Raw genomic sequence first — 26,848 nt, forward strand, 5'->3', positions numbered from 1 at the left:
CTTTCGGTGATGCCCTTGATTCTTTGACATTTTTTTTCTCCTTTTTACTTTTATTTTTTCTTTCTCATTATTATTACTGCTTTATTTAAGTTTGTTTTGTTTTCTTTATTTTTATTTTATTTGATTTTTTTCAAGAAATACGTGACTTAGACGTTTGAAAATGTGGCATCCGAGACCTTAAAAAAGACACACAAGACCAGCTAAGAGCTGAGCCGAGTAATTGAGTACGTGGGAACCGGATGAGAGCTATCGTTGTTCTACACACACACAGCCACGTATAAATACTTGTAAACATATACGTACACAATGATATAGCTATATATTTATATAGATTGGTCTTGAAGCAGTGAATCAAGAAAGAATTGAAGCGCAACAGGATCGGGCGTGATTTACTACGTATTCGAACACGAAGCAGTTGTACACCATCAGTAGATATGATACAGACTATTCGTGAAAGCTCTTCGCGCCCTGTGGTCACGAGTTCAACAATTGTTTTTCGATATTATTTATCAGTACCGAAACAGTGTGATTTTTGGGGATGCTCCGTGGTTCAACTATTTTTTCAGGCTGTTTTATTGGGCGAGTATAATGCTTTGTGAGGTTTCATTTCTTGGGGGATTCGAGGAAGGAATTAGTTCGCAAAATTTTCTCGTGGAAAGTAGAATTTTTTTAAGTTTTCTAGTTTTTGATGTTCGGGTATAATGAAAAAGAATATTTGTGAATTTGAAATAAATTTCAATTGATAAACTATTGTTAGGGAGTGTGAGAGAAAGAGAGGATCGACGAGGCTGGCACACATGGTCTGCCAACCAGATCGCGGGTCTGTGACCTTACGCGAGTCCGCGATGCAATCGATGCTGCGATCTCTCGAGTAGGTCTTGGGCGAGTTGCACACCTCTCGAGGCCTCCAACCCCGCCGCCCCTACAGCCTCTCTATCGCTCTAGCAAGCTCGATAAAAGCCTATCGCTGATCTTGGCTAATTGTAGTTAAGAACGAAACCCCTGCTTCCCCCCTCAGCACTCACAATTTGCCACTTGAAAACTCGAGGGGTCAGCACACTTGGATTGAGAGCTTTCTAGTCCAAACTTGATGATTTTATGGTTAATAGTACTCGCATTGCAGGGATGAGTATGTGGGGTAACGGCTGGACGAGTGGGCGAGAAAAATTTTTTAGTTCCCATTTCGACCGCTAGGTGGCGAAGAGGGCGATTGGCTCTCGTAAACGAAACTAGCCGTTCAAATGTATATGAAGATGCTCGATTTTCAGCTAATTTTATATTTGAATACCGAACGTTTTTTGTCGTATTATTCATCAAATACTCATGTCTTTGGACCGTATTTCGTTGCGAATTAACATTAGAACCAAAGGTAAAAAATCGAATGAGGCGTAAATTCACGTAAATTCCACATTGCTCTCCCCGCATTGCTAATACAGTGAAACAACAATCTTCCGAGGAAACGAAATTGACGTCGAAAATTGGAGACGTCGTGGCTTCAACGGTCTGTTCGTTGCTGAGCAATCCGGGAGCCACCGTTATCAGGGGAAATGTTAGGTGCAGCTGGTTTCATCGAAATTCGAGATTAGGGGACCCTCTCGTCCGTCAACGAAGTCTGTAGTACTGCGTAGAATGTTAAATTTATTCGATTCGGTGGCAATAATTTGTAAGAGGCTCTTAAGGATATTTGAAGACTCTGACCCGAATCCTTTGGTTATACTTAACTGGAATGAAAAGACGAACGTTTTATGATCTCTTACGATATTGCTGTGTACACAAGTTGTTCGTACTATTTTAACGACAATGAAATAAATATACGGAGCGAGATGGGAGAGCGAGTGTGCCCATAATGCTTTACGGTAGCTCTTTTATCCTCTTCGAAGATTATTACGATAATCGGATTTACGAGAGCGAGAGAACGAATGAGAAGAAAGTGAAGGAAACGCGTGTCTTCGAGTGTAGGGACCGGTGCTGTCCAAACGAACCACGAGGCTCTAGTCTCCGCTGGTAATCGGTAAAGCATACATTATTTCTTCCATAAGCTGACTCGCAAGGGACAGGGAACACACTATGAAGAAGATCACTTTTAGTTTGCTCAAAGACCCGCTCAAACATGCCACACACCAAAAAGCTAATTAAGACCCTTCCACGTGATAGGATCACGTTTAATTGAACGCATAGCGATGCCACATTTTTTTTCTGTTATAAGCACGTGTGTCGTCCCTCCATTTAGAAATGAGTGAGTAGTTTGTCGAGAACAATTAGGATGAAGAAGAGACTTGAGGGGACGTCGTTGATCATTGATCTTCCAGAATGGAAGCTTTTCCAAGTCGAGACTTTGCGTCCAAGAGAAATAAATAATGGAACGGAGAGGGTGATTTTCGTGTTAAATACTGCGTAAGAATCTCCAGAATTCATTACAACCAGTTCCGAGTTGTCCCTGGTCGATCTCCGGGGCAGTAATTCCCGAGTCCGAGAGACACGAGGCAGGGGGGAAGTGCTGTCCGCCAAAGTGAACATTTTCTCGTTCGAGGCAAGTTGAAACAGCTTTGGGTGCTTTGGTAAACGTAAATATCGTTGGTGCTCGAGGGGTATAAAGTGCTTCGCCTCCTGCGCCGGAGTGTTGTCTCCCAAGATGCAAATGGAAGTCCAAGGTCACGGAAGCCAAGGAGGTAAGCACACACAGCGGGATGAGCGGAGTCCGGTGAAGTGAAGAAGCCATAACGCGAGAGAGAGAGAGAGAGAGAGAAAGAGAGAGCGAGAGAAAACTTAATGTCCTTGGCGCGATGACCTTCCTCGAGTGAGTGTGACATTGGAAAGGATAAAGACTTCGAAAGATGAAATCTTGATGACTAATCACGTGGAATCCGAGGGAAAGACGATTCGATTGTATGTTAAACGTGTCTGACGACACTTCAGCCAATGTCACATCTGTCAAAAACAACAATAAAAGCTTAACGAGGTTCCCCATGTTTTTATGACTTTCTCTCCCTCTCTTCGTCGTCTCTTTTTGTCTCTGCAAGTTTTTATGCTTGTTTTTATCTCTCAAGGATATTCGTTAATTCACGGCAAAATCGTCAACGTTAGAATGTTAAAACTTTATTGTCTCGCACAAGTCAATAAATGTTGGGGCCAATGACATTTTAAATCGGGTCTTCATCATTGAAATAAGCGTGGCCCCGAAGTCATACGATTTATTGTCTCTGCCATTACCGACTGAGCCAGTTAAATTAAGGATGCATCTCAGGTATTCTAATTGTTTTCACGGGGCACTGGATTCGTTGGTATTCCTCGAAATATATGCGTACATAAATGTGTACCGATCGAAGTACCCCGTCACAGAGGGTGCCTCGATTAAGCGTCTTTCGCTCGCTGTCTCACGTGCTCGCCCAATGCTCGCGCATTAATATGGGAACTTGACGCAATCAGGGCCCAGCCCATCCTGCTAATGTTAAACGTCGAAAAAATGAATAAAAAAAGGAGAAATTGTAACAAGTAATTTAGTGGGAACGAATATGGGACTTCCGAGTGTAGTTCTATGACGCCACCGCACGGAGGCGCTGCGGGCCACGCGGGATAAGACAATGGCCGGTTGGAGGGGGCAAGAGAGGAGCGTCCGGACGAGAATAATGGCCTGGACGATGAAGTTATTGGTGTCGCAGATTCTCTCCCATGATCGTTCGACTTCTGCTTCGCTGATCGTTGAAATCGGTCATTTTTGATAATCGTGCAATCGCGGCTCATCGTCGAGGGACAATTGTCCATGGAATAGACGTACCATCTTTTCATTCGATTTTATGATTAAAGCTCAATTTATCAATTGCGATTGGAAACTGACAGATTTATTCATAAACTTTATGTTCTTGGTACGTAATTATTGAGACAATAAAATACATGGTTCTGTAAGGTCTGACGATTATTTATCGTCTATCGAACGTTATTTACTCGCAGGTAAATCGCTGGTTGGAGCCCGATACAACAACCCGTTTTATTGCAGGTGTAAAGGGCCTTGTGTGTTTAGGGCTTTCTCTCCATTTCGTTTTTATTCCTGGCATATGATATTGCGTTGCAGTACATATAACAATATTATATGGATGCGGATACGCAATGTGTGGACACGGACGAGTGCGGAATTCCTGCATTCATGAGGCTCAACCTCTTTTCCCTTCTGCCACCCTCCCCTTAACCCACGGGGGTTCAAAGGTCTCTAAATCATATTTTATGCAGCGTTACTCGCTCAATAAAGCCAATAGTCATAAATGTTGACGCCCGATGGCGTTTTACACGAGGATTTCCTACGACTCCATCTTACCCCGAGAGCTCAGCTATTTTTCTCCAAGTTTATTCGCCCCTCGTAGCTCATTCTCCAAACCAGATATTACTATGATTCATCAAATGTTCCCTTTTGCATTATCCGTTGGAACAAAAAATAACGAAGAAATACTTTTACCTTTGAATTTTCAGCTAATGGCATGTTCTCTGTCGTTGGCTTGCCAAGAACTCTCGTATTATTCAAGTTATCGCGAGTGTCACGCATTCGCTTGTCGCACCACGTGCACCGCGTGGCGGAAAAATCTTCCCGATGTACCGAAGCCTACGGCCACGTGTAATTTCTTCCGTTACTGTTATTACATTTATTTGACCGCGGTGTGCTGCTCGCAGGGAGACATAACGCCTCGAGCTCAAAACATATATGCGCATGGAACGTTCCATATCAAATTGTCCAATCTTCGCGACCCTCGCTATTCATTTTTTTCCTCATTCTTATTTCACTTCCGTCCAAATCCATTCTCATTATTGCTGTTTTATCCATTGTTATTATCATCGATTGTGTATACACTTAAATAAGAATCGAGCGGTTCACCGAATGATGAAATAATCGTTCTCAGACATGGAAATTCGTGGGAGTATTGGAATTGCTTGTAGCTTACTTTACGTAGGTGGTATTCGCACGGTTCAAGTAAATAAACGTACATCGAACTGGCATGTTTTGCCACGAGTACATTTCCATGAGAAAACTTCCAATGGATACTCGCACTTTTGTTCTTCCAGATAAATAAACAAATAAGAGCAACATTTTTTTACATTGTGCACGAATTTTTAGATTCACACGTTTCCATTGTCGCTCACGAATCGTTAAGGTAGTTCGATAGCCAAGTGCCGTATGAAAAATAGGGTGCAGTCCTCTTCCTGTGTGAACATTATTCGTTGTGAAATAACTTCGAAATATTATTCGAATTATCGTTAATGATCAGTAAGAAAATATTTGGTTACGATGTTTTACTAAAATTTCATAACTGCTCGTGATTTTGGATTTTTTGGATTTGCCATGTCGCGAATCTTGAAATTCTCTCACTCAAATTCTCTTACGATTTTTATTACAATTTTTCTTAAAAATTAAGCGATAGGTCATGTTTTTTAAAATTTTTTCTTCAAAACATACTCTAACGCTGTGTTTAAAAAGATCAAAATCGTAAGAACCGTTCTCGAGTTATTTCGTTACACATTGTTTGTTTGACAATTACCATGTTTGACGAACCCATAAGAAATCGGGTTTTGCTATTGAACAACCTTAATTCACTTCGTTCCTACACCGCTGTCGGTAAACTGTGAGCATCACAATTGGCCTTTATCAAATCTTTTTCCAATCGAAACAATATAAAGTGGTAATAAATATTGTCGAATCGTTTTCGATGCTGTTTCATGCACCATCACTTTTCATCGATATTCATAATTTTTGTCAGTTCGTTAATAATCGTGATGTATCGATGTACGAGAAAAATGTGTTTTCATAAAGTTTCGCTGGTTCATAGACTCCTGTTAATTCGCATACAGGTGCGAATAATTGTTGTAAATATTTCTCTATCCCCTTGGTCATCTCGTAGCTCGCGGTCACTTACGGAAAATTCATCGGGTCATAACTCTCCTCGAGCGTGTATAAGTGCAAGCACGAATGTATAGCAACATACCAGATGTCAGGGCTGAAATTTGTTCTGATAAAATTTAACTGCCGCGGACGATAGTCACGCGTCGGAGCGAGCCAGAAGGCGATAAGGCAAGGTCGGTAACCGACCCTCGTCCCACAACCCGAGACCCGCACCGTCCACGAGCTCAGCTCCCGTAGCCTCGCGGGTCTGTCCAGTCACTGGCCTTACCTACTCGCCTCTCCGCCAGAATCCCTTGCGAGCGACAGCTTCTAACAAACCGGGTGACCAAACAGTTCTTCCTTCGCATTTGGAGTGGAATTTTTTCGAGTTATTCGAGCGTCCAGGGATCTTAGAAATTTCCAAACTTTTGCAATAACTTTGTATTTCGAGCTGTTCGACGGAAAGTAGAAAAATTACTCGTTCCTCGAATCTTCGAACTTCGCTTTCCTCACTCGTAAAAATATTCTCTTTACTTGTAATTCTAAAAATAATTTCTCTTCATTTACTCGTCAATAATGAATTTTTATCTCTAACAAGTATTCAGAAAACAATTATGTTGATGAGGATAAATCGAGATATTGTTGGCTCGAATAACCTTTAGAATTCGAAAAGAGAAGTTCGCGGAGAAAGAAAAGACGCCGAAAAAAAGCCGGAGCGCAACAGCACGCGGGGACAGAGTGGAGAAAAAGAAAGGCAGAGCGAGCGTACTCGTAGGATCCTCATGGATTAAGATTCTCGTCTAATATTGACGGTACGTGACTACGTCGTAATATAAACAGGTCGCATTACAAGTCTCATAATGTACGTGTCCTACTGTGCTGCACCGTGTACACACGAATGATCCAAATAGCCACGGAGCATATTGTTTTTCTGTTAGAAATTGACTTTTATTTATCAATTAAAGAAATCGGAGTGCAAAATCATCGCGCACTTGAGATTAAAAAAACTTTTGAAAGTTTGGAGTAATTCAGAAATTTCGTTCCTTCGTAATGAACTCATAGAAACGACGCTGAAATTGAGGAGGAACTTCACTTTTTTTGCAATTTATCCCACGACCATAAATCCAACAGTAAAAAAAGTGAAAATGGAGGATAAATAACCCTCGGATGTCGGTGTCGTTTGATATTTTGGACTCTTAAAATTCCGCTATAGCCGAGAGACATATAATAAAGTTGTTTTAATTCCTGGTCGTTTAATCTCGCATGCTTGTTGTCGTTGGGGTGGCGAAATGTTGAGGGGCGCGAGGGAGGAACTGGTGGGGAGCTCGGGCGAAAAATTCTCATCCCCTCGGGGCTCGATCTCTGGAAAGAAAAAAAATGCGACTTATGCGAATGCGCCGTGGAGACCGGGAGAGAGGAAATGACGAGTGGAGTTATACGTGATGCTTTTTGAATGCCCTCATCGAATGGCTGGTTTCGAAGGCTGCGGATCGTTGCTTTTGCCGATAGTCGTGATTCAAGCGTAGCCTCATAAAAATTCCGGGCTTTTCGTAAATACCCGGCTGCGCCACGAGGCACGAACTCCTCCGGTCTTCCATTCGCCTCTGCCGAATATTCTCACCGAAAAACGATCTTCCTTCCCTCCTGTCTCGCCCCTTTCCTCGTCGTATTTCAAAAGCGAAACTGAGTGTACGCAGTTTCGATTTACTCGGGCGACCTCGGCGCCTCGCCGCGTACTCTACGTGTATCAACGATACAGAGAACCCTGTCACCGTTCTTTCCATTATTTTTACGTTCCCATACGTTCTTTCCATTGCGAACAAACGTGCCGCACAAGCTCGAATTCGGGGCTGAGGTTTATGCTGGATATTTAGATCGCGAGATTCTCCAAGAAATACACTTCGGCCATTTTTCTTTTCGATCGGGCTCTCTGTTTATGAGACACGCTGCAATAACTTATCCGAGGCGCCGACGAGGAAGACCGAGGAGGAGGGACCGGAGTCGCCCAATGTCCGTCTCTTCCGGTGCTCACGAGCCGTCGATTTGCTGCTGCTAACGAATTCTCATTTCTCTGATGACGAATTTATTGAAATTACGGTACTTTTCGTACCACTGAAAACGTCGATTCTACGAGAAACGTGACGAAATGAATTTTTCGTCAGAATTCGAAGACGAAAGCCTTAAAAACAGTCGATAAATTCGGGGCTGGAGAAAAACCGGGGATGGAAGAAATACTTGATTTATTGTGCGAAATTTATGTGCCGCTGGAGAGATACTCGATTCGGATATTTCTCGTGTGAGAGCTTTCATATCCATTCGTATTCCATTTTCTTTAGCCTTCGGTCTCTCCTATTCGGAAAATGGCGAATATAAGCTAAGAATTCCTTATTGATTGTTATATGATTTCGGTTGGCTTTGGGGAACGGGGGAGCAGCTCGAACTGGAGAAGTCGGCTTAGCCAAGTGTGTATATGTGTTTCCCATTTTCGTCCCGGACAATCGAGAACAAAACAACCGAGAGAGAAACCAAAATACTAAAATAATGTCGTTCAACCGCCATTGACGGTTATTGCCGACGATTTGTCTCGTGAATGAATGTGTCTTCCTTCCCTGTGTACGTGTGCGTGTGCGTATTTGTATTGATTGTGGCTTTGGGAATTGAGGCGACAAAATTCTGCCACCGAGAGCACCGAACCCAAATTAATTATTCTTGCTCCACGATAAATCCTCTTTGGCTTTCCATGAACGAATGAATCATCGAGTACGCGAGATTTGTGAGTTTCTGGTACTCATTTCCTCCGTCTGTTGTTTCAATCATTTCGAGAATTCAGTAATTTTCAATCATTTCAGAATTGCCAATCAGATTCCTCGTCATCGAACAAAAGCTTTCACAATCACGCATTATTTCTGAGCTTTTACTTTTATATCTAATTCGCGCGATATCATCAAAGTAGAAAATTGTACATCACTGTGTCACGTTTATAGGACAACACAATCGTACTTTCCTCTTTTTCTTTTAGCACGACGGACGGTCATTAACGCTCGCTCCATTAAAAGCTATCAGCCATTAAAGTGTCGAAATATTTTATGCGCAACGACAAGGGCGGCGACGATGTTTCTAGCTATAGATCCATAGGGAGATCCGTTTCAGAATAGCCGACGCTCGATCATTTCTGTTTTATCTACCATTATATTTGACGGATATCATTGAAACAAATTTATTACGAAAAATTGAAAAAAAAAAGCAAATACGGTTGGTCGAATTATTTTCAATACTTTGGCGTATTCAAATGATATTTTTGTACAGAATTTTTTGACAGAACGTAGCAGAAACTTGATCGAAATATTTCATTCGATAGCATGAATAAATAATGGTAGTTGTTAAACTGCGACAAAATGAGCGTTTTAATGTAAAATCGAATGAAAATATCAAACGGGAATAATCGAAAATCGAAGATACTTTTGAGAAATGGAATGTCCGATGTATGTTGGAGGTTTCATGTATATACGTATTTTAAGAGAAGCACCGAACCCTAGTTCTACGGCTTGCTCTATCCGAGATTTGTTGCCAAAAAATGAGGGTAGAAACTTTTTTGCAATCGTTTTTTTCCCTCGGACCGTGCTCGGGGTTTTCTGCTACTTTCTCATTCGCCGAGTGTATCTCTTTAAAATGAGACTCCTCAATGTGGCATTCACCGACTTTTAGCCTCTTTCACCCTCGCCATTTTCCTCGATTCTGAGATAAAAAAAAAAGTTGCTCGTGATTCAAGATGCAACGAGGAGGAAAAGACGCGAGAGCGCCAACGAACGAGTGTGTTTCGAAGACAATAAGACAGACATCTTAACATTTTTTTTCTTTTTTGCTCTCGTCGCTCCGGATTATCGATGGATTAACTCGAGAAGTCTCGGTGGAAAAAAAGAATGAGATTACTGAGGTGGAAAGAGGGGAGAAGGAACGAAAAAACTTTTTGCATTAGAGCTAAGTATCTTGGTAGTTGATCTTCTCCTTTTTTTCTCTCTCTCTCTCTCTCTCTCATTTTCCCTCTTTTTATTCTCTCCCGACGTTATTCAAATGACCTCTATTAAAACTCTATTTTTTGTGCTTTTAGTTGCAGTGCTTCAACTATCTTTGCCCACTTTTGCCAGGTTTATTTATTTAAACAAAAGTTCTTAAACTCTCGATCCTCTGGACAAAGATTTCAGTAACTGCCGTCGATCTCGAATCTCTCACTCACCATTTTTTTTCGAGATTCGAGACGTTGGCTGGCTGTGTGCTATTGGAGGGAAAGCCATAAAAGGTCATGAATAAAAGGCGCCCTTGGCGAGTCCTTGATTATCGTCTTCCTTAAATAAATTGGCTTAATAAAGTCTCATCAGGAGAAATTAAGTATGCATCGAGTGCTGCGAATCATTAATGGGCGCTATCAACACAGTGAAGAAAGCGGCAAGTCGGAGAAGCCCAGGAAAATACCCTCGGGGACGATCGTGCTGGGCGAATAGAATTGGCCAAACATTTCGAAGGGAGCAAAAACTGGTACGCGCTTGATTTTACAAGTTGCACCCAAAATTGTGAGAGAAATCTCGCATGGTCGTGACCTCGTTCAGCTCGGGGTATTCGCCCACTTGTCCGAACACCCTTAAAACAACAACAACAACAACAACAATAACACATGTTTGCCAATGTGAGGGGTTGGCGACGCGCATCTCGAGTTGATGAGATTAAAAGAGCACGTGAAGGAAGAAAATCATGGAAACAATGGAGATTTCTCGAGTGGGATATTGAATTGGAGGATCTCAAGCGATATAAGTAATTGCTTCTTCTTGATCGACTCACGTACTCCAATGTTTTTCCTCGGCAAGGGTCCTCCAACCCTTTCCCTTCTTTTATCCCTTTTCCCCCGTTCTCTCATATATCGCCTGATCCAGATCTAATTGAGGAATTGCATTAAGGCTTGAGGGTCATCGGGAATGGACTGGAAGGACTGGACTGATCCCCAATGTGCGTAGCGCTGCGGAGGACATCAAAGCAAGCCGAATTTTCATGCAGCATGTCCAGCAGTTCTCAACTTGGCGTCTTTCGATCGTCTTCTCGAAGTTTCGCGATGTTTAAAGTTTTTTTAATTTTTCAATTTTTCGGACAATTTGATTCTGAAGATCGTACTTGTAGGGTATTGAACGAAGGTGAGATCTCGGTGGGACGAGCGAGAGGCGACAGTCAGAGACGATCAAGCGCTGAAAAAGGCATCAATAAAAGCGAAGAAGATACACGGAAATGAAAGTAAACATTGGACTGGTCGGACTGGTTCGTTCTGGTCCCATGTGGTTCTTCTTTTATATCCTGTCCTTTTGATGTTTGTTTAGGCCGGCAATCGGCTCCGTTTATTGTAATCCTCCTATATGCGCGCGCGAGAGCTTCCAAGTGAATTCGAGCCTCGGATCGAGCAGGGAAACGAAGAAAACCTTGAGGTTGTTGCAAAGCGAAATTCCCCACGGGCTTCAGGAGCTTTCCATTTCCTCGCACCCGATCCCCGCCCCGCTCTCCTCGTGTCTCCAGACTTTATTTCCTCCTGTTACACGAAAAAGTCAACGAACAACGTTCCCAAAGAATCGGATATCAGAAAAGCTATGGAGGGAAAACTCCCTCGTCTCTTCACGTTGAGGATCCTGCACGGAGGTATTGGAAATTTCGTTCAATTGCATTTTGATCTTTAACTGTGATAAATCCCGAACGGAGAAGCTCCACTCCGCGGGCGAATCGAGATATGGCTATTTTTCATTTTTGCCCCCTTTTTCATCGCAACTTTCGTATTTATTTTCGCGAAAGATAGACGTTGCCCATCTCGAGGCGCAGAACGAATCGATCTTGTCTTCCCACTTCTATTTACCGTTCATTCGACTTTCATGAAGCATTCGGAAAAAAGAGCAAAATCGAAAAAAGAAAAATCAAATAAAATGTGTACGAAGTTGAGCAGAAATTACGTTCCTACCACTCGTGCCCATTTGTTCTCGCTGATTCTTCACGAACAATGGCCGCTTGGAGAGCCATTTAGATGAGAGAGAAAAACTTTAGCAATAATGATTCTATTCGAATGGATCGCTGCTAAGAAGATTCTCTTGGAATCACACACGTATGCATGGGAGCACACACGTAAACACGCACACACAGTCGAGAAAGTAAGCAGGATTTGACGCTTGGACGGTCACGAAAAGCGACGAAAATTGCTCTTCCGTTTCGTATCAAATCACCCCATGCCCGATGCTTCGTTTCACAGGGTATCCCAAAAGTCGTGATCGAGGTTACCGCGCAGCGTGCGAAATGTTCAAAGTCCTAGAATGAAAATTTCTTTGGCATGTTTGTTGCGATGGAGCGCTGATGAGGAAGTGTTGGCAGCGAATTCGTGGTCTTCTCACTCCGACGATCCGTTTATCGGTCAAAGAGAAAACGAGACTTTTGTGCTTGACTGTATCACTAAAAGAAGTGAATGAGAATACATTTTCTTTCGGTTTGGAGGATCGAAAAGTTGGCGAGTACAACGCGTTGCACGAGAAAGAGAGTAAAGACGACCTAATCGGATTGAGTCGAAGAAAATGAGAGGAAAAAATCCGACGGGTTTGTTCCAGGAGGCGGATAAGGTCAATAACATCGCGTCATGCATCAGTGAAAAAAAATAGAAAAAAAAAAAAACAAAACGGAATGGACGCACCACAGGAAACGTGTAGAAAGAAAAAAGTGAGGAGCAGCCTTTTTCGCTCGATATTTCCACCCTCTTTTTTCCCTGTGCCGAGCCTCTCGTAGGACCTTCTTCAACTATATGTACGAGAGGTACTTGAAAGCCTCCTGCTGGGCGACGAGGTCCCTTCGGACCTTGCTGATCTGAGCCATATATTGAAAGTAAGCCTTGTCTTTTCCCCTCGTTTTGTTAATTCTTTTTTCCTGCTCCATGCGATCTCGAGCTTCTTCTCTCCCTCGGAATGCAACTGTTCCCCATTTAAATCTCCTCCTTCTCCGTTATAATAAACGAAAATCACTCGTTCGTTCAATGAGACTCGAATGAAAATGATTCGCGGAAGCTCTCAGAGAGAGAAATGACGATTGGTGATCGGGAGGGTAGATTCGCTCGGAAACTTGAGGACATTTAGCGTTTCACGTTACCTGTGCGATGCATCTCGATGAAATTTATAGTTTGTCAAGAAGATAACGGGCTCCTTCGTAGAGCATTCAGCTCCGTAGGATATAGTTATACCAGCGATAAATTAACAGTGGCACTAATGACGTTCCGATTCATATCGCAGTCGCTCCATGCTCGCAACGAGCCAACCTTTCCACAAAAGCGTGTATACACCCGTGAAGATGAATGTTGAGGGGGTAATATACGTACAGGTTGTCTCATTTAAGGTGGTAACAGGCTTTCTCGGCTTCTCGAAAAGCTTCTTATGCGAAGTTGAAGAGAAACCGAGACGTTCGTGGTCGAGGGGCCGTGGGCCAGAGGCTGCGATCAAAGTCCTTCGTTGGCCTTGAACTAGGCACGAAGCGGCGAAGTATCGCGTCGAATTTGAAGCGTCAAAGTGGAAGCTGCTTCCCTCCATGAGCTTGGTATGTAAACCGAACTCGATTAAAGTCCCGGACAGCGATCGATCAGACCGTCCGGAGAGATTCGAGATTTAAAAAATGGTCGCGCGAGGAACGCGCGCCCGAGCCCGTTGGAACGAGCTCCTCGGGCTGGTCCTTTTGCGAATGAGCGCGATCAATACGAGGTGCAACCTATTTACGAGGATACTTTGTGCGTGAAGAATATTCCGAAAATGTTTAACGCTCGGTTTACGTAGCAAAGGGAGAAAAAGCGTTGAGTTGAGAGCCGGGAGAGGGCGAGAGGCGCGAAGCTTTTCAATGTGTGCTCACGTAAGTAAAAGGGCTCGGTGTACGTATTTATATGGAGAAAGGTGGAAGGTTCGGAGTCGTAAAGATGGCCTATGCTCGTATTAGTGGTATCCTGCGCCGGCTCATGTATACGTGTGCACAGTAACGCACGGCACATAATTTTTTAGACGAATGTGTACCGCACAGAGGTTTATACGCAGTGCTATACAGCAATTCCAGAGCGCACATTTCTCACTGGGAGCGCGCGGTTTTACGCGCTGGATGTAAAACGTTTTATCGCGTGTAAAACGGCCCCGTGTACTCGAGCTCTCCCACATGTTATGTATCAACGTATATTTATGGAGAATACACACGTGCTTGCTTGTGTGCGTGTGTCGGAGAGCAACACGAGCTACGAGCTTCACGCGAGGGTTAACCGAAGTGAGAAAGACCGAGTTTGAGATAGGGGGTGTTGAGCGAGATCACGAGGAAGGGGAGCAGCGGAAAAGCGCACCCCTGCGTGTGCCACACTGCGAAAGCAGAAGGGTTGCCTTGCCCGATCGATAGACGCCTGTTCAAGGACACATTTTGGCAAACGGGGGCCCCCAAACTCCTTCTCTCTCTCTCTCTCTCTCTCTCTTTCGTATCTCTCCTTTCGATGAGCTCCGCTCGTGTGTGCGTTCGTGTGCCCCACGCTCTCCGCTCGATGTACACCGCGCGACTCGTAATCCAGCGTGTTTACGTGTGCATACATCCGAAGACCGTTGCCGATTCTCCGCGAACCCCCCTGGAGCCGAGGCTCGATTTTAAAGTGGAACTTCCCGTGCGGTGCGCCCGGGTGTGACGTGCTTCTTTGCCAATTCTCCGACGCTTCGATGAGCTTCAAGTGCGCCAACTTTTGCTGACGACGAGCTGCGTCCAAGCGTGCGAGAGCAAACACTGAACACGCGCGCTTCAGGCTCGCTGCGACACCGCTCGAGCACACTTTAGTCTTAACCTTCAACAATTGTTCAAGGTCAACGGAGACCCTAGTTTCATTAGACTCGCCCTGCTCCGGGGGCCTCGCTGAGGTGGCGAACTCCAGCACGCCCTCGCGACTCTCGATGCAGCCTGCCGGGATGAAGAAACTTCATTATTTTTCACTGAAATTCATCGGCTCGAGAAGATAAAAAGGCCGGAAAGATTTACATTCTGAACGCACATCCCACCCCAGGATCCTTCCCTCGAAGAGTTAGTTGCACAGCTCACCTTTCAAATGCGCACAAGAAATTGACTCGAAACTGGGCTTCGAAGAGGCGAGAAAGTTCCCACACGAGCAAGCCAGTTCAACAGTAGCTCCAACGTCGATGGGCGTGCCCTCGATCCTCCGCTTCTTCTTCTTCTTCCTCCTCCTCTTTTTCTTCGTACGCCTCATGCATCATTCTCTTTTACGAGTTCGACGACGATGTCTCACTCTTTAAAGTTGCTTTCCCGAACGTAAGCGCAGAGACGTAACCGGGCACACTAACATCTCATCCGGAGCAATGCCACCCACGTCGACGACGACAACTTCCCTTTAGAAGCAAAAACGCCAACACTCGATAACGGATTGATTGATTCGGACGCGCACGCTTTTTTTCGAATTCACGTTTTATCGCGGTAAAATGTACATTTTGGGGGATAACGCACGAGTCTCGAGGCGGATGAACTTTCATGTGTACGCGCACACACACACACACACACACACGTACACACGTACACACGTTTATAAATGTGTTTATTTTTCTTGCAGACGACGAGGATACTCTGTATTTTCAGATTACTCTCACGTCGTTAAGCCAGATACGTATCTGTCAGTGTCGCACGTGCTGGAGCGCCACACGAACTCCGAGTTTTCTACACGCAACACTGCGCCTCTCGGCAACTCTTTTAATCTCGCTTTTGCTCTCCTCATATTCTTCTCATTTTTATTTTTATGGGGTTAAAGATGAGGGATCGAAAAGATTTTTTTCGGATTCAATGGAATTTCGATTGAGAGATGTGCTGCCTGTATATTTAAACGGGTTATCGTCCTCGTCGTTCACTCACTCGCCCCGACTCTGTGATCAATGACTACACACGATTTAACTACCTATTTTGTCCAACTAAACGATCCCGGAACATCGCTGAATCAACTGCGCGATAAAACGTGTGATGTACCCAATGATTTTTCAGCCTCTTTCACCCAGGATTATTCAAATTTCTTTTCACATTCAGCTATAAAAGTCCATTTGATTTACTTTGTAGGCAAATCTTGCCTACGGCCACGTTTTACTGTTCGAATTACCGGCTACTGCGTTTCGCAAATGCTCTTACGCCGTTTTTTATGGCTCAAATCGTTCCTGAGATTCATCTGTGAACGAAATTCGAAGCTGGTGCTTCTCTCAATCAATTACGAGTCTATCTCAATATACCGAAGTCGTTCGCTTCGACGTACTTGCCAAAGTGGCATCCCGTCAGCTCATTTCAAGGCCTCGGAGAACCTGCTGAAAGTCCACTCGACTGGATGCTCAAATTCTGTCCCGGAAGCAACTTCATTGGCTGCATCAGTAGAATTGAGAAAAATCCGAGAGAGAAGAACGGGAGGGTTTTGTCTCGAGGCTTTAAAAATGTGTCTGACCGGGTGAAAATTCTCTTGACTTTTGTACCGCCCTGTGTCACGGGCATGTAAAATGGAAGCAGGAAACAGGCAAACGAAAAAAAGAATGTGAAGCTTCGGTGATGCTGCTGGGGTCGGTGCGCGCGATACACGCGGCGGTAACTACCGAGAGACTTCTTCGTCGACGAGGCTGCTCGTGTGTTTGCCACACAGAAGCGCGCCGCATCCGCGGCTCATTTGATCTCGAGCACAACTTCTCCGGGCTTCGGTGCTATCGGGAATCGAGGAATCTCACTGCTGCGAACGTGGCTCGCTCTCTCGAGTCCTGGTCCCTGAGATACGTTTACACTCAAAAGCGCGTCCGGCCTCGCGTATTCGTTCACGTTTGAGAGTATATTTTCAGCAGCAGCAGAATTGATCTCACGCCTGGAGAACGAAAAACGCCTGGAAAAAAGGCCCGAAAAAACCGTCTGTTTTTCATCTTTATTTTTTCTTCGATTCTTCCTCCCCCTTTTACAAGCTGCTCACACACACACATTTTTTAATCTTTCTCCTCGCTGCGTACTCGCTCGAGCTTTTTCGAGGTATTTTCTCCTACCCTCAGCCACCGGATGTCCCTGCGCTCGTCCGTAAAAGCGAAATTTATTTGTATCGCTTCGCCACACGCGCACGCTATCCAGGGTTGCGCAACTTTGTCATGAGCTTGAAAGAACGAGACTCAATTCTCATTAAGTTCATTTTTTTTCGCTCCGCATTGCCCCGGGCACGGGGTATACGAGAATTTTCAATAAACGTGAGGAAAAAGCCTTTTACCATTCCACTCGAATATTCGTTTTCACTAAGGGAAATATTAATATCAGATAAATTAACGAAGATATGATGAAACGTTAATTAAAAACAAAATGTTGAAATAAAAGTAACTCTCCTCGGACGTCCGAGGGAATTTCTCTCCTGCCGTACTATTCGAGGAGGCCTGTGGGGTATAATAATCGTGCGATACGAGAGCGTTGTTGGATTTAATAGAATCCGCATGGGGAAGGGTCCGAAGAGCGACGGGGGATGCGTTATTGGCAATAATTCTCTGCGTCTACGTTTCATCCGCGTCAATAAAAAAGAGGGGAAAATAAGGAAGAATGTTCTGGTTTTTTATCAATATGTTACCAGCACACATTTATTTATTCATTTATTTGATTTTTACATCGTATCGTAGCAATGCATTTCTTCATAACTATTCGCGTATAACCGCATTGATAGCTTTTCTTTATTAAATTGGAATTCCTTTTGTCGAAGCAAGTTATGTCATCATTTTCCTCAGCGCCGCACCCACCATTTCCCTCGTAACTTTGGAAAGCATATATTCTTTTCTCCTACGACAGTATTCGAATTATTTCTTTCTCCGCTGAATTATTTCGTATTATATCGCGTATACATGTGCTTCGCTGCTGCTGCTGCTGCTGCTGCTGCTAGGGCACACGAGAAAGGAGCTAGTCAGGCAACTTTGATCGTAAAGTGAGTGTGTGCTCACTTTGGTGAAACCTGGGCGCACAGAGTTTTACGAGAAAATGCCCCCTGGCGTAACGTAAAACGTTGCCCCTTGGTGAGAGATCGTATAATTCGTCAAACGGCAGGCGAGCAAGAAGAATGAAATTGCAGTCACAGCATATACGCGGGAACACGCCCTGAAGCGGGATCCTCCGGGGGTGAAGAAGCTACCAAGAACCATGCATTTTTATTCATTGAAAATACATTTTTAGAATAATTTCACTAGACGTTTGCGCGTCTGCTGAATCGTCAATTCCTCGTAAAGAATCCATTTTTTCCCCCATTAAATCTCAAGCTTGTACCGTCGACTGTCCACGCGCGCGCGCGCGCGCACACCCGGAGAACCAGGAACACAGTAAATTTACTCGTACACGCGCACGCAGAAAAGAGTAGAAACTGTGAAACGTTAGCGCATTAATTCACGCTGCGCGTTACACGGGCTCGCATCCTCGGGACCTCGAGTTGCGCGTCCCAAGTACATGTACAGGGTGAGCCAAAAGAGAAGCGCCAGAATAATCGAACTCGTCGATCTTAACGCTTTTCAACGGAGTTTTCACAGTCGGATCTCTTCCCGATGCTGCAGCGTTGGACCCACATCAATAAAATGGCGTCAGTATTCGATCTTCGATTGTCCTCGTAACGAATAGTCAATCGATCCACTGAATATTCTCACAGTCACTAATTCTCACAGCAATAAATATTTCGATGCGAAATCTCGAGACTGAACGAGCCCCGAGAGCCCAGGCACGACTTTTGAAGCGAGTTGTATGATTTTTCCGCGTTGCCTTTGACTGCTGGTATTCCTTGCCAGTTGGGCTTATTAGATAACGTTATTTACGATTTCTGTAATATTCTCTCGTGAATCTTAGCGAGGCTAGCGAGAAGTCTGGGTGTGCTTTTACTTCCTGGCTCGTTCATAATTGACCCGTCGTGCATTTCGCTGCTCGTATAGCCTCGTTCCCTTTTCTTCTGGCTAATACACGCCCTGTCATCCTCGACCAACTAATATACTTTACTCCTTCGGCCATTTCCATAAAAACTCGTTTTGTGCAAGGGCCCACGCGATGCCACGCGCGTCAACTTCTTACGCAGGAGTCAACTGCACTGCGATAAAGACACTCCACCGCCAATTAGTTCCACTTCGTTGTAGCTGCGTTTTTTTCTTCACGAGTTCATAATAAAAAGCGTGCTTGATGCGCATGCGCTTGCTGAATTCCGTGAGAGGTTACGAAGGATCGACAGAGAAAAGGAAACGATAATGGGGCTGGAAATGCCTGGAATTTTCGGTATTCCAATAGCGAAATTTTTCAATACGGAGCCAATGAATTGATGGGGAAAAGTTCGACTCGAGACATTCGCATCGAGTTTTCTGCCAATTTCATCATCCCACTGTTTACATTGATATTTTTTAGTATCAGTCTCCAACGGGGAAAAATTGACGTCGTCGCAATTGGCGTTCGACGGATATGATAATATTATTCGACGCGATTATGAAATTGTGTTAAACCTCGAATAATTTTTTTTTCCTCGACTGCCTACTTACATAGCATTCTCCGTACTGTGCTCGTACGCACGTGCTTAATGTCACGTAAGAAAATTTAATACAAACTAAATCAAGTGGAACTTGATGTTTGCTCGAATAGTCATTTTTGCGTCTGGAAACGCAAACGTGAAATTTTCCTTGATTCAATGTTTCTCAAGAATATGACAGCGCTCTTCAACTCCCGCGTCGTTGCCCCAGCTCTTTTGTTCTCCGCAGCTGCAGTCCCTAATCGAATCTCATCTGTGGCGGACCACCGGAAGCTGCATAAAATCTCGTCGATACAACTGCTGACCATCTTCGGTGGCAACATTTTTGAGCACGGTCGCCAGAGGCCTTCAGGAAAGAAGCTTGTCAGACGGGATGCGATGAGCCGGTCAGTATACGGCTGGAAAACCACCCTCAGGACGACGAGTCAGTTTTTTGTCGTGTATTTAAAAAGGCGCAATCCGAGTGATCCTTCGCTCTCGTCTTTGGCTAGCTTCTAAGTTGATTAACTGAAAATGACTAAAATGAGTCCTACCGGCGTAGTGAGTTGATGATGCCGATTCGGGAACGACAGTCCTGTCGTTGATTGTCTTCACTAATCATACGATCACCAGTGGGAGGATTTTCTAAGAATTCTTGTATAAATCAGTCAACGGAATGTTGCAAGAGACAGGAAGGTTTTTGGAACCAAAAGTGGAGCAGGCAGAGCGTGACGGCTGGAATGGTGCTAGGAAACACTTTGAACCTGAAATTACGTTCAAAATGGAGTAGTGAAAATGAAATGAAGAATCAGAATGATAGCGAAGAGAACTGACTGTGGGAATTCATCTCACTGCCGGACCGTGGCTCATCATCCAGGATCTAAGATACCTTTGGAACTCCCAGTTTTTGGATGGATCCATCTCCAAAGTGCCATCTCCAAGAAGTCTATCGTCATCGAACGATCCACCAGACTCAAAGGCGAGTGGAGTGTCGAGTGCGTTGCTAAGAAGGTCCGATGGAACGAGATAGGATCAGTGGGTCCTCGTGAAGAAGCGAAGTTGCCTAAAACAGCTCGGACACGTGGAACAAAGTTTGTAATACGTGATGTCAAGAAGTGTCCCTTTTGGTGATCAACAGTCCTTCTTCATTGAGGATGGGAAGATAATAGGTGGTGGATAGTCGAAGGAGGATTACGATTAACCTTTCCTCCGGGTGTTCCTCGAGGCAATTCTTCGTGAACGTTTGCCCGGAAGCAGTGACTCTCAACTTCATTGAACATGAGCGAGCTACGCGGCCTGAGTTTCAACCCTCGATGAGGCGTCCTCGATCTACCGCCACCTTAGGAAATTCAACTGTGGAATTCGCAGCACGTTTCGTTGGGACGCTACGAATGTGTAGAGGAAGTCGCCTATTGGCTACGCTTGGCGAAAAGCTCGAACACACGTCTTAACGAGTTTAGGATAGCACTTGGAAGAGCCAGGACCAAAGTGGAGACAAGTGGTGGATTTAATCGGCATCTTGTGCAACTGTCTCCTTTCCTACGAGGGTTACACGATGTCCCTCGAGCTAACTTATGGAATTAATTCTTCGCGGGAGTTGCTCTTTGAATATAAACTCGTTGCCGGAAGGTAATAAGACGTAAGTGAATGATTCATGATCTCGTGGCTCCCTCAAGGTCATTCAAATGAGAGGAGAACTCGTCGTGAAAAACTCGTTAACCGAACAAATGGAGGATTCATTCGAGCTCTCAAAGTCATCTTATGAAGATTAGGTCAAACGAGATCGGGTCCTGAGATCCGAGAGAGGATCCTCGCAGTCGATATTCCAAATTTCCTTCAACACGGAGTCGAAGTCATGACGCAGCTTGAGGTGAATACTTATCGGAGTGATGTTGAAAAAAATATTGAACTAAAGTAGTTTTATGGAAATTGACAGGTGAAAATCAGCTGGCATGCATCTAAAAATCCAATGCTTCGTCACTTGCCACTTGTTACAATATCCAAAAGTAGCGAGACTCCTCCTCGACGACTGCTGCAAAACATTTTTTACTTTATTTCTCTTCTCAACAACTTATAATATCCTACTTGGGATGAGGATCGCGACGAATCTCAATGCAGCGAGAGAAGCAAACACTTTGAATTCTGTTGGAGTGACCGGTTGAGGAGCGTGAGGTAGGCACCTTCGAGTAGGTGCTTTAATTTGAAATGCAAACTATGCCACGCTCCTATCATGTTGCTTGGGTCGTTGAGTCTCTGTGTTTTTTTTCTCTCACTTCTTTCGTTTTCCAATCTAGTGTACGTCGGCGAATGCCTCGCGAAATGTGACTGCAACTTATTCGATTCTCCTGCAATGTTAAGTGAACACACGCCATTTGGAATAAGCGCATAAAACGGCAAAATACGTCACTTCAAGTTCGGGGTTGCCTCGTTCCAACGATTTCTTATCCCACGAAAAGCATGTAAATCCCACGAGTATCTCCTCGATATCTTCGTTCCAATAGAACATTTCAAATACTATTTTCCACGTGCGGATTTCGATAACCTTGTGGTGTTTGGGTTTGTTTAATCAAAAAAAGTTTGTGCGCAGTTCCTGATGGAACAGTGTGAGAGAAACATGGCATCATTAGTCGATCCAGACAAGTGGGACTGTGCAAAAGAAGGTGGTTTATACATTTTTCTACGTCGCCACGAGTGATATTCATGAAAAAAAGATTCATCGTTATCTTTACTATTTTCCACGTGTTTGACACGATCGCATGATTGATAAGCACCGAATTCCTCCAAAGCTGTTTTTTCAACTAGCAACGCCATTATTGTTTTACATTTTTCAATTTTTTTTTCCACCCGACCAAGCGAGAGTATCGGCGGTTTCAACTTCGCTTTGCTGTACCTTTTATTTCAACTCGAATTCGTCACTGTTTTCGCTGACACAGGTGTCAAATAAAATTTTAATTTACAAAAAGGCGAATTTGCACAGAAAAATGATAATTATATCACAAAATCCTCTCGTGAGCGGCACGTCATTCACGCATTTAAATAAAAAGAGAAAACGTCACCGAAGCTTATAAGCCTCGTGTAAAAATTTAGGCCCGAATACAGTTGTGTCAATTTTCCTATCGTTTGTACAGTGCTAACATCGAATCAGCCCCGGCAGGCTATATAAGTCAAGCATGATTGTCTTCTAGACACAGACCGAAAGAGTAACTCGTTTCGAAATGTATAAAATCGTGATCTCTTTGTGCCTCCTGGTGCCCGCGGTAAGTTTGTTTCTTCTTTTTGATTTATCATTTTTTTAATCAATAAAGTGCGAAATACGATGTTTTATAAATCACCGATTTCAAGTTTCTTCAATTTCATTGAAAATTTTCATTCCTTCGATCGAAAGACTGATCACAATCATTATTTCATTGTCAAGTGTAGCATCAGAGAAATTTGATTTTCTGTTTCTCATTTTATTAAAAATTTGACGAAGAATTTTGAGAAGCAACGGTGGAATCGAGGAGGTATTGAGTGATAGAGAAATAGAGTGTACAAGTGTGTGCGTCATCGATCGAAATAGATTCGTCTTCGTCGGAATTAATCAAAACTACGATGGAAAAAATTTGGATATCTTGCACGAGGATTTTTTCGAAATTCGAAGAAACTGCACGCGAATGATTGTTGCGTCATGCAATTAGCTGGCAGGAAAACACCGTTTTGGAGAAACGTTATTTTGAGTTTAATTCGTATAGCATTTTTTTCAATTTCAGATTGGAAATGCATGGGTACTCAATCTTTTGCACTCGATGGAAATTCAATTAAACGGCACACTCGAAAACGTCACAAGAACGTTAAACAACGAGTTTGCAGTCGCTGACAAGGCTATGGGTTCAATTATTTCCGAAATTTCTTTGAAAGATCCATTTCTATTGACGCTCGATCGTACTCGTTACGTGATAGATAATGAGTCGGTAAGTGTTTTTAAGTTTTTTCAATTAGGCAAAAAAATTCGTCTCACTGCAAAATTCTTTTTTTTCGAACTTTGAATTTTGAGTAACGACTTTCAACCGTTCTCTGGCTACGGCGCTTGAAATTTCCAACTTCAGTTGAAACAAAAAAGAAATCACGTTTCTAAAACGTCACTTTTTATTGTTCTCCGAACAGAAACGTTCCCACGATTGTTCCGAATTTTTGAAACAACTTTTCGAAATGTACCGTCAAAAAGTGGATAACTGCTCGAAGCTCCACCTGAATTTTCTGTCGAAAAACCATAGAGCTTTGGCCGTCACATTGCAAATTACTCTCACGAAATTTGAGAGATTCAAAGCAGAGGCCATCGAATGTGATAAAAATGCTACAACTATCGTTAATAACATGATGGATGCCTATTGTGTCCGACGGGTAAGCGTCATTATGACTTTATTCAAGCGATGTTTACAATTACAAGTTACTTTTTTAAAATCATCCAGAAAAATGTGATTTTTCATGATTCCTCAATTTACAGATCACGATAAAATTGAAAAAAATTGAACGTAAAATTACAAACGAGTTTTCGACCGTTGTTCGGATCGCAAGAAAAATGAAGGATACGTGGACAAGGAACATCATCGACTGCATAGCGACAAACGAAACGCCGTTAATTGTTGAAAATTATTTGAAAAAATGTGATTCTCGATTAGATGTAATTTTTAATCCGATAAAACAAAATTAGAGACAAATTATTTGAAAAAAAACTGCGTTCTTTTACTTTTTTCAAGGAAAATTAACTCGAAAAATCTTCACCATTGCTGAACCGTGGTTATCCAAAACCACATGAATGCAATCCTGAGCCGATTGAATGGAATACTTTAGCAGTCTGATGACACAGTCGATAGTTGAGATAACGAAAAAGAATGCGGAAGGAGAGTGGCAAGATCGAGTTTTGTCGAGGTGAAAGGTCAAGGTCATTGAGGATCTAAAATATTACTTTTTTCGGTAAAACTTTCAGTCTGCTTGATCCCTTCTTCGTTCCTTGCTCTCTGAAGGTCGTAAGCATCTCTTGGCTAGTAGTTAATAATGCACGGTTCATCCCCGCGATGGTAGAGAAGGTGAGACAGCCGTTACCGCTAACCTTACGCGCGACGTAATCAGGTTAATAATTCAGACATCGAAACCTCCAAGGAGCTCGAGCTGCTCGAACGAGATACATGAAAGGGGATACTTCAGGGGTCGTTTGGGCGATTCGAAACAACTCTCAATCTCTAATCTTATCTGAAAAGGTCTCCGAAGAGTTCGTTGTGTCCTAATGACCTTCAAACTGGGAAGGTCTGATCGGCAACGACAAATGACATTGAGGGATGTACTTGGTTTTCGGTTTTCATCTCGAAACATTGTCTCTCAGTCCGACTACTCAGCAAAAACGTCGATCGACCTTTTTTGCGAGAGTTTGGCGAGGTCACGAGGTGGGAACGTGGCTTCGAAACGGTGCCCGAATCATGAAGAGTTTCGATCGTTTCAGTTTCAGATGAAAATGACTCGGAACTCGTGCAGAGTTATTCTCGCTGACGAAAGTCTTAGAAGTTGAAGGATCTGCGAATTTTTCACTCGTTTTTTTCAGTCTATACAATTACACGAATTCGCAAGAAAAATATGTTTGACATTGAGAATCTCAGTGAGGTCTGTTCCCTCGCTTTTTTCTGGCTAAATTTCACGGGTCCGTGGCATAGTTTTGATCGCGTCCATCACGCGTTACAGCTTCGCGCTTATTTTCTTTAATCTTTCTTTCATGTCCCTCGGCTTTTCGACAAAACTTTTTTTTCCACGTTTTTTTTTCTTTTGGCAATAAAAGAAGAATCGCGACGAGGGCGTCTGAGAACGTGGCATATTTTCAACTCGTTTTTTCTCTCTTCTGGCAGAGTGCTCCAGCGCTTATTGGCTGCGTCGAGAAAACGAGAAACGCGGCGCAGCGCGCGTTTTCTTTTATCACGAGCGATATTTACAAACGAACTTTTTCGTCAATACGCACACAAATATTTTTGGCTCATTGTTATTCAACTATGCTCACACCAAGTCAGAATTTCGTTGTTCAATATCTTTGTAGTACACCATTAATATAATCGGGCTAAAAATATCACTCGTTTTTTATTATTATCTTACACCTTCCACGGAACGAAACGTTATGCGAAGGAAAACGCGTGTAAGCTTCTTAATATAAAGAAAATTTGATCTTTCATATGGTTTTTTTTTTTTTTATTTTTAACGACGCACGAGCAACGAGACACGAAAAATTACTATCCATATTTGCGAACGGTGTTATCCGTGTGACGTCTAACTCGAGTGCTACGTGACTTCGATAAACGAGTCTCATTATGGCCCGAGAAATTCACGATCAAATACAGTTGTGTCAATTTTCTCATTACAGAAAGGTGCTGGCACGGACTGTGGGCGCCAGAAGAGTATCAAAGTCACGTCCCATTGTCCGCTGATCGCATTAGCAACGTGGTTTTGATCTTCGAATGTTTAAATTGAGATATTTTAATGCTATTTTTGTCACGTGATTGTTGAGGGAGAAAATTCATTAATGATGAATCCAGGCTAATTAGGTCGATCGGATAAAGTAAAAAGACACGAGTTCTGATTTATTCATTTTTATTGAGAATCATTTCATTTTCAAACAAACGTTTACAGTTTAATTTGCAAAAAATTCGAGTTTCAAGTCCCGTGCTTAAGACTCGAAGTTTTTTCGACAAAGATCTCGTAAATAAAAAAAATAATAATAAATTTTGGAGAGACGACATCCGCGAAAAAGCTCGGGCGGCGTCGTGCACTCAAAAAATGTGGCCTTTGAAGCTTCGTCACAGCCTCCCGGAGCAGTATAATTTGGAGCATTACTTCGGAGTCGACTTGACACGTGTAATCTGATGCGACAGCGAAAGAGCTTCTCCAAGAACTCGCCAACAATTTTCTTCTCGTCTCCGGGGCAGCAGCCTCGCGGAGGGGATTGAAGAAAGAATGAACGAGGCGAAAAAGCATTTTTCGAAACTCAGCGATAATGCGAAATCCCTGAAAATCACTCGTTCATTCGTCGCTACATTTTTATTGCAACGTAGACTATTTTCCCGTGGATGTGAATAAATGCTCACGAATTATCGCAAATATTGACGAAACCGCGTTGAAGCAATAATTCCAACAAACGATGAAGTAAGAATGCGCGTTATGAAATATTGGAAAATCGTTAGAACCCAATTAAAGAGTCATCTCGAAACGCGGTTAGTACACGAATAAACAATAATTTATTACAAAGTTCCATTACCTCGAGATAAATAATCGAAAGCTCGAGTTACGCTGACTAATAATACGGTGCGTTGAAAAACCCTCGTCTCTTCAGTCGTGAATAATTAAAGATGACACACACACACATACACACACACAGACACACACACAGAGTCGTAAAAATGGTCTAAACAAAAAAGATTTTGCATACAAAAGGTTGCATAGATGCT

At 43.3% G+C, this 26,848-nt stretch overlaps 1 protein-coding gene across 3 annotated transcripts in view; it reads left to right on the forward strand.

Annotated features, from left to right (window-relative positions):
• Positions 1–24,093, forward strand: part of LOC122411965 (uncharacterized) — a 46,765-nt gene extending 22,672 nt beyond the window's left edge. Inside the window, exons 1-5 of one of the 3 annotated variants that reach the window (XM_043421118.1) lie at positions 21,699–22,048; positions 22,517–22,645; positions 23,138–23,338; positions 23,532–23,768; positions 23,872–24,093. In XM_043421118.1, the coding sequence (XP_043277053.1) occupies positions 22,604–22,645; positions 23,138–23,338; positions 23,532–23,768; positions 23,872–24,078 (687 nt within the window). In that variant the 5' untranslated portion in view covers positions 21,699–22,048; positions 22,517–22,603 and the 3' untranslated portion in view covers positions 24,079–24,093. Of the gene's footprint in view, positions 1–21,458; positions 21,561–21,698; positions 22,049–22,516; positions 22,646–23,137; positions 23,339–23,531; positions 23,769–23,871 lie in introns of those variants that run through there. The other 2 variants (XM_043421120.1, XM_043421119.1) reach the window with 2 other exon arrangements.
• Positions 24,094–26,848: the final 2,755 nt, after the last annotated feature.

The sequence above is a fragment of the Venturia canescens genome, chromosome 6, assembly GCF_019457755.1.
Source record: "Venturia canescens isolate UGA chromosome 6, ASM1945775v1, whole genome shotgun sequence".
In the NCBI taxonomy this organism is placed as follows: domain Eukaryota; kingdom Metazoa; phylum Arthropoda; class Insecta; order Hymenoptera; family Ichneumonidae; genus Venturia; species Venturia canescens.